The sequence below is a fragment of the Hydra vulgaris genome, chromosome 12, assembly GCF_038396675.1.
Source record: "Hydra vulgaris chromosome 12, alternate assembly HydraT2T_AEP".
Classification (NCBI taxonomy): Eukaryota; Metazoa; Cnidaria; class Hydrozoa; order Anthoathecata; family Hydridae; genus Hydra; species Hydra vulgaris.
In genome coordinates, this window is record NC_088931.1 from 2,278,932 (window position 1) to 2,291,632 (window position 12,701).

Here is a 12,701-nt window from a genome sequence, read left to right on the forward strand (position 1 = left end):
CTAATGCAAAAATAAGACATAAAAATTTACTTTTAAATGTGTAGAAATTTATTAGTATTCTATGCCGTAGTATTCTATATAGTTTTTTTGAGAAGACCAGAGTGTGTATATTAGAGATGTGCCAGGTACCCGACGAGTTTTTTTTTTGTGTGCTGGTTTACCTTACAATTATTGGAAGTGTCTGTTAATTTTCGAGGTGCTTTTTAATTTTTGACAGTGCCTGGCAACACAGAGACATTTTTTTATCCCGGAATGCTAAAATATACGCTATAGTATATATATTGATAGAAGGAAAAAATATAAATATAAGATAACCCTAACGACTTATACCAATTACACAAAAGGCTATATAATACTAAATTACCAATGTCATAAAGGTATAAGCGTGTTGTGTCAAAAAAAATTTAACACCATGACACAAACAGCACAATTAGGGCAATTTATACCAGTATCACAAATAGCAATATATTATATGCCAATGAATATGCTAATATCAGAAAGGTATAAATGTCTATGCCGCTATCAAATTTTTGGCATAAACTAAAAATGAAGTATAATTTGAAAGCATATGCAAATAAACTATTACAATTGCATACAATGTTAACCTCGCCTTGTTTAAAAAATCATCATCTTTAAACAATAATATTTGCATTCAGAATTGAATGAAGCATTGTTAAAAACATTTGCATTGGCGTTAATTTAAAACTGAAACAGACAAAAAAATAATTCAATTTAGAGAATGTTCTAGTTATAGATAAATTTTTATGAGAAATTGGACACAACATGAATTTGAAAAATTATTTTAGATATTTGAAGTTGTGATTTTCAAAACATTTATTACTTTATTTATCAAACTGCAAGCTGTTGGTCAGAAGAATAAGAAAAATAAATTATATTAAGATTTGGATTATAATTAGAAGATTTTAATAAAACAGTTTTATTTGTAACAACTTAATGATGCACACAAATAAATTCGAAATTCAACAACTATAAAGAAGCTGAAAAAAAGTAAAAAAAAAAACAGCACAATCAAGTAACAAGTGAACTTAACTTAATCAATATTTTCTATATTTATTCCACACGCATAACTTTTTTGGAATCACATTTATGGCATACCCAACGCACATCACCTACTGTTTCAGATAAAGACACACAAATCCTAAAAATATTAACAGGTTATGACATTTGAATAAGTAAAACCAAGTTGTAGGTCAATTTATTATATGCTCATTCAACTTCATAAAAAAAATATAGTTACTTACAAATGGTACCATGTCTCACAAACTTCACACTCAATCATATCCTTATACTGAGATGTACTGCATACAGAACAATTCCAACTTTGTTCAAGGTGAAGCACTATAAAAACTGTAACATCCATATATATATATATATATATATATATATATATATATATATATATATATATATATATATATATATATATATATATATATATATATATATAAAGGCCTTGGCAGAAGCCTTTAAAAGTTTTTATTAAGCATTTAAAACTTGGACTTTTTAATAATTTTTTAAAAATTTATTTATGGACTGGAAGACTTTTAAGCCTTCCAGTCCTTAAATAAATGCCTAATTTTCCTAAAAGAAAATAAAAATATAAAGAAAACGCTCTTCTAAGGATTTTTTTCAATGTACAATTTTCAACACTCGTTATGTATATATTATGTTAACATTCACAAGCTAATGCTTGTAACAAGAGTAAAATTAAATTTTGTATTTAATAATCGATGTATTTTATAAAAAAGATAGCTTGCCCAAAAACTGATAGCTCTTGTAAAATGTTGTTTAGAGTAGCAGCTCTGCTCTCAGACTCATTTAATCTCACAGAGGCCTGTGTATTAGATATATATATACAGACACACACATATATATATATACATACATATATAAATATATATATATTTATGTATAAACATATATATATATATATATATATATATATATATATATATATATATATATATATATATATATATATATATATATATATATATATATAAATATTAAATATATGTAAAATTATAAATATATGTAAAGATACAGATATTTGGAAACCAAAAATAATGTATAGAAACCTTTTGTTTTCATGGTCCAGTTAGAGATATCTAATAAGTTATTTATTTCGGCAGCTGAAGGTTTTGCTAGTCGAATGTTTGATGTTTTTCTTTTTTTTTTTGTTGAATAAAACGTTGGCTGCTTAGTTATTGTTTTGTTTGATGGAACCTTACTTTTGATATGTAATTCATTTTGCTTATTTGTTGTTAGACTTAAGAAAGCATTTTTAGCTAATGATATATTTTTCTGTAAGGTCTGCAAACTATCCTCATCTGATATTGAACTAAGGGACACTAAATTAGCTAGATCCTTTAAATTTTTAATAATGCTATCTTTTAAAATGTTAATATCTGCAGGTTCACAACCTTTTATAATTTTGCAGTCTAATTCAATTGAAGATGATGGCAAATAAAGAGGTATAGTTGTTGTAGTTATACTAGGACTACTATGACGATGCACTAAATGGATATGTTTACATGGGATATTTTTAGTTAGGAAATCCATACAGTCACAACTATATAAATGAGTACACACTTTACATTCTGGACATTTAGTGAAACATTCAGTGATGTCACACAATTTTTGGTGTATTACAACTCTGTAATGGTAAACATTTGTTTCAGATGCTATTAGCCAGGCTCCTTTATCGTCCTTAGTAAAATTTTCACATAGTTGTAGGCTTGCAATGTGTCTATAGTGCACCATTTTTATTTTATAGCTAATCTTTCCTTTTGTTAATTTTGTTATTCTTTCATACACTTTGTCTCTGTTAAACTTTAACAAAGCGAACAAGCAATTATCAATTCTTTTATTATGCTTACCTTGCAGGTAACTGTACTTAAAAACTTTGTGGAAAGATTCCATATACATATTAGTATTTATACCATGACCCATACGATAACAGAATGCCCATATATGTTTATTATTAACCCAATATTTTTCAAAGTATTCAGCGAACATTTGTGTCAAAACTGAGGATTGCAAGTAACCCATCAATGATTTTAAATAGTCATCAAATAGGTTTTTATCACTCAGCTGTAAAACAAATCTTATTCGCTTGTATATATCTGCTTCCATTTCAAGATTGTGTACTTTTTTATGCAATTCTTCTCTCCATGCTTTATCAACATGCCAGGTACACCAGAATTTCAGAGGTGCACATAAGTAAACATCACAAAATGCTTCGTAGTATTGGGATGCCAAATCACTCATTACCCATTTTGGACAAAAACTTCCAGAATGTTCATGTAATTTTATAAAAAAAATTTTTAAAAATCTAAATGAATCACTGTTTGCTATACACCATCCAACAGGTTGCCCCTCACCTAATTCATCTACAACTAATATTGAAGTGAGAAGAAAATCATATGCATTTGTGCCATGCGTTGAATCAATACAAACACCATTTTTTCCAAACTGTTGCAGCATTTTTTTTTGATGTTCTGTTTGCATTATAATTATAAAGTCTGATTCTTTAAATGTATAACATGTATCTAACTCACCCTGTAGTTTATAATATAAAACAGGACTATTTCCCTTCATTTGCCATTCTTTTAGCCAAATTGCAACACTGTCTTGATCATTGGCATGAAGTTGTATAGAATTAATGTTGAATGCTTTCTCTAGGTTTTTGATATCTTGAAGCTGGGTTAAATGTAACCTGGATTGAACACAACTTGTTTCATCTCTAATATCATCTAGGATTCTATTTTTGGTTACACCCATTTTAAGTTTGTTAGCAATTTCTTGCCTTTGAACACTTGATAGAGAAATATGTTGAATTTCATTTTTATGTCCATAGTGTGAATAACAAGCATTAACAATAACATGTCCATCTACGGTTTGGGTAACTTTAAGTGTGGACGTGCAATTTTTAGCAATTTTTCGAGTACCTATTAAGTAAATATTTGAGATCATATAGATTAAAATAATATTCGTATATCATATATATATAATACATAAAACTCTAAATATAGTAAATATAATCATCATATGTATAATTTTAAAAGATTTTTAAAACAAAACAAAAACACAAAAACTAAACATGTTTAAGAGTTTTTAGATATTAACATTAGGTGTTCTAATATTATTTGAAATAAATAATGTATTTAACAAAATTTAATAAGAAAGTGGTCACTGAATTAAGTCTTATAACAGTAATTAGATAAAAAATGCTAATAAATTAAAATTTGTGGCAAATACAAATATTTTTCTTCTTCTAAATATCGCTATTTACTTGATACATACCACTACTTTTAGCTAGTCTTTTCTTCGCAATGCATTTATAAAATCCACTTCTGTTGCATTGATAGTATGATATTTTCCTACCATCTTTATCAATCTTTTCACCAGAAGGTAAAACATATTGTGTTGCATTATTACTTTCAACATCTGATTTCCACATTTCAAATTCTAAAAAATTATTTACAAAAATCAAATAATCACTTAGTCACTACAAGACAAAAAAGGAGAAAATGAATTTGAAAACAATTATCATTGTGTAACAACTTATATAAAAAAAATTCATAACATCAACAGCAACTGGACTAACATAGGCAATAAATATTTTTTAGAACCTATTCATGTTAGAAATTATGTTAGAAATTATTACAAATTCAAAATCATTTTCACGACACATAATCACTAACATATTGAAAAAATAACAAAGCCAGATTACAAAAATTTGTATGCAAAATAAATGGCACTTTTACTCTAAGCTATAATTAAATAAAACATTATTTACTTTTAAAAACATTAAGCATTACCTCGATAGTTTGCAAATGATAATTTTTCTTTCAGAAAGGTATAAAAATGAACTGTAGATAAATGTTTTCTTAAATCCTTAATTCGCCTACATTTAAATCCACATTGAAGACAAAAAGAATTTCCTGATTGAATATTTTCTTGTGCTTCATCAATTGATTTGTGTTTATTTTTCATATGCCGCAGCATGTTTTTTTTTTGGGTGAATGAGATATTGCAAATTGCGCATTTTAAAGATAAAAAATTGATATTTTTTACATTGGCCATATTCTTTTTATTTATGTTGGATTCAAAAACATTTGTATATATGGCATCTTCATCAGAATCAGTATCACATACTTCAAAACTGGTGGAAACTTCACGCACAATAGTGGTAGGAACAACAAAATCAAGATTTATTTCTTTTGAGATAAACCATGACATTAAAACTAATCTTAAATATTTAGAATATTTAGTAGGGTCTTTTAGAAAAATGTAATTATTGTTCTCTATTTGACCATTATTTATCATACAGTTAAAGTAATCATATTTTAAGCAAGAGATTGCACATACTATTATGGTAATAACTCCACAAATATTTCCACATGTCTGCATGGGATAATTTTCTTTGCAAAAAGAACTGCATTTTTTAACTCCATTCATATGTGTCTTTGGATCATGACAATAAGTGATATTAAAACTTTCGCTTATGTGATACAATTTTTTGATTAATAATTTAACTTTAGTTAAAAAATCATCTGGAGCTGTCCAACCTAAAGAATCTCCATAGTAAAAATTACCTTCAATACTATTATAAACTGCAAGTGTCCAGTGGCAACCTGCATTTAAATCTGTGCCAGAAAATGTTTTCTCATTGTTTCCTCCAACATTTATAATAAAGATCAGCTTTTCAGGGACAACAGTTATTCTTGATACATAATGCTCAATATTTCCTAAAAAGTTAAAATAAATTACTTTTGAATGGCCTTGATTAGAGTTTAAAATGCTAGAAATTTGCAGCATATGATCTGATGAAAGCCATCTAGCACAACATAACTCAGCCAAAGTATTAGGGTTCATCCCATATTCTGATATTTCTTTGTTAGCTGGCCTTCTAAAAAGCACTTCTTTGAATTTTTCTATTAAATTTTGAGAAGGAAAAATACTGATTGATTTAGGTACTAACTTGGGAGAATTAAACCATGTTAACTCTTGATCAACTGCTAGCTTCATTTCTTGAACCCTATGAAGAGCTATTAGATGCTGAACACTTTTATACATGAACTTTCCTAGATTGCATTCTATATAATGGATTCCACTCGCAATATTATTGCGCATAGATAGTTCAGTGGACCATTTCATTAACTGATGTTTAGGTGGTAAACTCTTAAGAGAAAATACATCATCAGTTATATCCACAGGAGACTGGCTTGTTTTGATAGAATAATCTTGAACAGATTTAATAAACTGTTTCTGTGACTCGTAAGCATTATGTCGATTATAATTGTTGATCGTAAGGTGATTAAGCTTTAACTTGTTTGAAGACAAGCTAGCAGATGCCTAAACAAAAGTTATGTCTTTTAGAAGAAGAAAAATTGCATTATCTTTAATGAAATAAAACTGTACTAAAACTCACCATCGTTATTGCGTATTAGAAACTAGAATCTAGTAGCGAGTTCTATCGCATTATATATGCGATATACATATATATATGTATATCCATACAAAGGCATAAACTTTTTTTAAATACGGCAACGAGAAAAAATTGTTTTTCGGACTAAGGAAAGCAATCTTTTTTCGTCCAATCAAAATAGGGAGCCATTCCTGTATTTAACGATTAGTAAACTATGTTTTGGAAGCCATTTTTAAAATTTAAAAATCAAAAGAAGCCATTCAACCGCTGACGTCAATAATAACAATTTTATATAAACTATAACGATTAAAAATTATTGTAATATTTTACAAGCTGATGATGGTGGTATCCATAACCCAGCGAAAATTTCTTATATAATAATATTATTTGTATTGAGAGAAACTGTATTTCTTGAAGTTTTAAAATAATATATAATATACTCTCATACAAGATGTCATCTTTCAAATATATATATATATATATATATATATATATATATATATATATATATATATATATATATATATATATATATATATATATATATATATATATATATATATATATATATACATATATATATATATATATATATATATATATATATATATATATATATATATATATATATATATATATATATATATATATATATATATATATATATATATATATATATATGTATATATGAGCTATAAGAAAATTGCTTCTTAAATTTTTTTATATTTTACACTGGGTTTTCATGTCTTAAGACTCATCAGGATTAAAAAAATTTGATAAGTGATTTTCTGCTAATTTATAATAGCTCTGTTTTTTTAAGAACCTTGAGCACTCTATTTTGTAGAATACAATTGAAACTATTTGTACAACCTTTTATCGTATACTCGCTGAATATAATATTTAGCGAGTAAATGATAAAAGCTCTATTTTGGATTGGAGCAGGTAAATTTTATTCCATTAAATGGCGTATTGCTGACAGTACTCAAAAACACTAACACACTGTTCTTGTACCACAAATGTGTTACTAAAAAAAAAAATTTTTTTTACTAATATTTTTTACTAATAATCTTTAGAACAAAATCATTCATTTGCATTGTGAACTGACACATTTTTAATAAATTAATAAAAAATACTTACACTTTAACTACTATGTCTCCATCAAATAAATTTCTAAAACCGACTATTTTATCGAACATTTCCGGTTTTTTTCCATCATAAAAAAAGCATCAATAAAATGCTTCAAATTAATATATAACAGAGGCCTGGGAAGCTTTTATAAACTGAGGGGGCCACACTGAAAAGTGCGCAATTCTTTAGTGTACCCCCAAAAATAAATGTTGTTTTATATGTTTCTTTGGAGTTATACATATTAAAATTAAAAAATTATACATATTAAAATTAAAATTTTTTTTTTTTTGCGGAAAACGTTGCAGTGAACAGACGCTTTTTAACAGCTCTTCAAATATCTATCAACCAATTACTATTTAAGTTTTTATAAATTATTAAAATAAAAGATAAATCTAAAATGTCAGTTACGCTTGTTGAAGTTAAAAAAAATACTAAAGGAAATGTTTTTAGAATATAGAAAAGAAATGGAAACGATGCTCAAACAACAACAACAAATATTTATAGATATCTTAAGGACAAATACAAAAATAATTAACGAGAGACTTGACAAAGTAGAAGAAAACTCTAAAGAAAATGCAAACAAAATAAAGATAATAGTAAAAGATATCGAAGATATAAAATTGAGCTTAAACTTTCATGATGAAGTTTTTGACAAAAAACTCGCAACTATCCACAAGCAAAACAACGAACGAGTAGAAAAGGAAAACATTACAACGCAAAATATAAATGAAAAGCTAAGAAAGTTTGAAGATAGATCGAGAAGAAATAATTTAAGAATAGACGGATTACCAGAAAGTGTGAAAGAAACATGGAATGAAACTGAGGAGAAAGTTAAATTATTTTAAGTAAATAAGTTGGGACTAAATGAAATAGAAATCGAATAAGCTCATCGAAACGGAGTCAGAAAAGAAGGATCCTCTAGAACAGTTATAATGAAGTTGTTAAGATACAATGATAAAACAAAAATTCTAAAAGAGTCATATAGACTAAAAGGTACAAAGACTTATATAAACGAAGATTTTTCCCATGAGACTGTCAATATTAGGAAAAGACTCCTGGCTGAAGTAAAAGAAAGACGCAATAATGGTGAAAATGTTGGTTTAAGGTATGACAAAATTATTAAATTAAATAATATCCAAAAAAAATAACACTTATTTCTGATATTTATATCTTAGCGTATATATATATGTATATGTGTGTATGTATGTGTGTATAGGTATGTATGTATGTATGTATGTATGTATGTATGTATGTATGTATGTATGTATGTATGTATGTATGTATGTATGTATGTATGTATGTATGTATGTATGTATGTATCTATATATATATATATATATATATATATATATATATATATATATATATATATATATATATATATATATATATATATCTATCTATCTGTGTGTGTGTGTGTGTGTGTGTGTGTGTGTGTGTGTGTGTGTGTGTGTGTGTGTGTGTGTGTGTGTGTGTGTGTGTGTGTGTGTGTGTGTGTGTGTGTGAGTATGTTTTTAAACTGTTAAATTTTTAATTATGGCAATGACGGAAACAAAATATTTTGAAATTTTTAATAAAGAAAACACTCTTCTTCTGAACAATAACAACGACCCGGACAAAAATTTTTTTGAAAACAACTCATTTAAGTCTAATTACTACAGCATCGAAGAATAATCTTGTTTTATAAATGCATCACAAAATACATTTTCAGCGCTGACATTAAATATACGCAGCATGAGTAAAAACTTTGAAAACTTTAAAGATATGCTAAAAGACATAAGTCACGAATTTACGGTAATATGCCTTTTAGAAACATAGTGCAAAGACGGAAATACCATAAACTCAAATTTTCAATTACAAAGATATAAAGCTCTCCATCAAACTCGTAGTAGAGGTACTGGCGGAGGAATATGTTTCTACATACATAATACAATACACTTTAAAAAAGTAGAAAGCCTCAGCATACTGAACGCAAACTGTGAACTTTTCACGGTTGAATTAACAAACCAAAATAAAGCAAATGCGTATATAACTGGCTTATATAGGCCACCAGATAGCAATATAAAATCTTTTAAAAAACATATAATTTTGTACCTAAAACTGGCTAAAAATAAGCGCTTATATATAATGGGATATACTAATTTGGATCTTTTAAAAATAAAAACTAATAGCAATGTCAAATGCTTTTTAAATAATCTCTTACAGCACGGCGTAGTACCCTTAATAAATAAGCCGACTCGAGTAACTCTCCAAACCGCTACCCTCATCGATAACATATTTACAAATAATACTATAAAATTTAACATTCAAAGCGGAATAATAAAATCTGACATGAGTGACTATTTTCCAATATTTTTTCTACTTAACAATTTCAACAACAAAAAAGAAAACAAAACAATGATTATAACAAAAAGGCAAATAAATTAAACAAATTTAACAAAGTTCCGAAGCAACTTAGCAATGAAAAACTGGGATCAGGTTGTTAATTGCAAAGATACTAACACAGCTTACAATATTTTTAAACTCACTTTTGCAAGTTTGTTCGAAAAAGCGTTTCCGAAGCTTGAACAGTTAACTAAACTCAAAAACCTTAAAAGTCCTTGGATGACAAAAAGTCTTATTAAACCTTCAAAAAAAAAAAAAAAGCTTTATGAAAAATTTTCGAAAAAAAAGACTTATAAAAACGAAAAAATATATAAACAATACAAAAACCTATTTGAAAAATTAAAAAAGCATTCAAAAAAAAAACTATTATTGCAATTTATTAGAAAACTTTTGCGGTAACACAAAAAAAAAACATGGGGCGTAATTAAAGAGGTAACAGGGAAAAAAAAAGATGCCACCAAAGTATTCCCGCAATACTTAAAAACAGACGAGAATGATACAGTAGCCAATAAGGCAATAGATATTGCAGAGAAATTTAATAATTATTTCATAAAAATTGGGGAAAAACTAGCTAATAAAATAACTCCTGGAAAAAAATGTTATAAATCGTATTTAGAAAAAAAAACGTCAGTTATGAACGAGCTTGATATAACTCCGGATGAGCTTAAAAATGCATTTAATACTTTACAACAAAACAAAAGTCCAGGTCTAGATGACATTAGCGTGAACGTTGTAAAAAATGTCTACGATATTATTGAATATCCCCTTCTGCATATCTGTAATCTGTCTTTAAAAAATGGGGTATTCCCTGATCAGCTAAAGCTAGCAAAAGTTGTTCCTATATTTAAAAACGGAGATGATTCTATAGCTTCTAACTACAGGCCTATTTCTATTTTATCATGCATTTCAAAAATATTAGAGCGCATAATGCACAATAGACTTTACAACTACCTGTTAAACCACCACCTGCTTAATAATAACCAATATGGTTTTCAAAAACACCATTCAACAGAACACGCTATAGCCAAACTTGTCAACGAAATTTTAAATGGGTTTGACAACAATAAATACACCCTTGGGGTTTTTCTCGATCTTTCAAAAGCGTTTGACACAGTTGACCATGAGATTCTTCTTTATAAACTGTATAATTATGGAATAAGAAATAACAATTTAAAATGGTTTCGCTCTTACCTTAATAATCGGAAACAAGCTTTATCATATGACAACACTGTAACACGACTTGAAAACATTACTTGTGGGGTCCCACAAGGATCAATTCTTGGTCCATTGTTATTCCTCGTTTACATTAACGATATCTATTTATCTTCTAACATACTTAACTTTGTCCTTTTTGCTGATGATACGCAAGTATTCTTTAGCCACACAAACATTAGCCTATTATTTAACACTGTTAATCAAGAACTTGAGAACCTGAACGAATGGTTTAAGGCTAACAAACTCTTTTTATATGTCGAAAAAAAGTAAATATATTATTTATACAAAATTATCAAAATCTGAAATCTTCCCCTTAAAACTACCTGATTTACTAATTAATAAAACAAAACTTAAACGAGAATACTCAATCAAGTTTTTAGGCGTAATTCTTAATGAACATATTAGCTGGAGTAATCATATCAAAGTAATAGAAAATAAAATATCTAAAATTATTGGTATTATGTATAAAACAAAACATCTCCTGAACGCAAATTGTTTAAAAAATATTTGTTTTGCATTTATTCATAGCTACATCAGCTACTGCAACGTTATCTGGGCAAGTACTTATCCTTCAAAGTTAAATACAATCTACAAAATACAAAAACGAGCAAGTCGCTTGATATTAAATGCAAATAAATACGCTAGTGCCAGACCACTACTAAGAGAAATTGGAGTGCCTAATGTCTATGAAATAAATATTCTTAATATACTTATTTTTATGTTTAAGTTTAAAAATGGTATGCTACCAAGCATTTTCCAAACTTACTTTTTTTCTTTAAACCACAAATACGAAACTAAATACTCAATAAATAATTTTTTTATACCTAAAACATTATTAAAACAAGCTGATTTTTCGATATCTTGCCGAGGGCCGCGGTTATGGAACTTGGTTTTAACGAGTATTATAAAAACTTTAACTTCAACTCAACAATTTAAACGTGCAACAAAACAACACTTATTGTATTGTATTATTATTGTATTGTGCAACAAAACAACACTTTATATGATTTTGATACAAAGCAATTACTATCCTTTTATTAAAAATTTTGATAATGTTAATTATTTAATATCTAATAAATTGACGCAACATGTTAATTATATTGTATGGTACTTAAAACATGTTTGATATTATTCTATATTATGATAATAAATATTGCATTTACAAATAAATTTGTAAATGCAATATTTATTATAACTTACGCCATTTGTAGATGGAATATAAAACAGAATTTATTTGGTTTTGTATGTATATATGAACGGACATATATTTGCATGTATGTGTGTGTGTGTGTGTGTGCGTGCGTGCGTGTATAATAAAGATAAAAGTAGAATAAAATAGAGAATTAAAAATAATAATAATTTTAAAAAAATAATTAAAAAATTTTTTTTTTCTTCTTTTTTTTCTGCAAATAGTAAATTGATTGTTAAATCAGTTTTCTCTTTAGTTTCTACTTTCCTTTTTCATTTTTATCGAATTTTTTAGTTATATTAACGGGGCCGGCTCCGGTCGAAACTTTAA

At 27.1% G+C, this 12,701-nt stretch overlaps 1 protein-coding gene across 1 annotated transcript; it reads right to left on the bottom strand.

Annotated features, from left to right (window-relative positions):
• Positions 1-95: 95 nt before the first annotated feature.
• LOC136087762 (uncharacterized) lies at positions 96-6,748 on the bottom strand. The gene is made up of 6 exons (XM_065811224.1): positions 6,458-6,748; positions 4,845-6,381; positions 4,327-4,491; positions 2,100-3,971; positions 1,263-1,368; positions 96-1,159 (listed from the first exon to the last, which is right to left on the bottom strand). The coding sequence occupies exons 1-6, from the start codon at positions 6,458-6,460 to the stop codon at positions 1,072-1,074; spliced, it is 3,771 nt and encodes a 1,256-aa protein (XP_065667296.1). The 5' UTR covers positions 6,461-6,748; the 3' UTR covers positions 96-1,071.
• Positions 6,749-12,701: the final 5,953 nt, after the last annotated feature.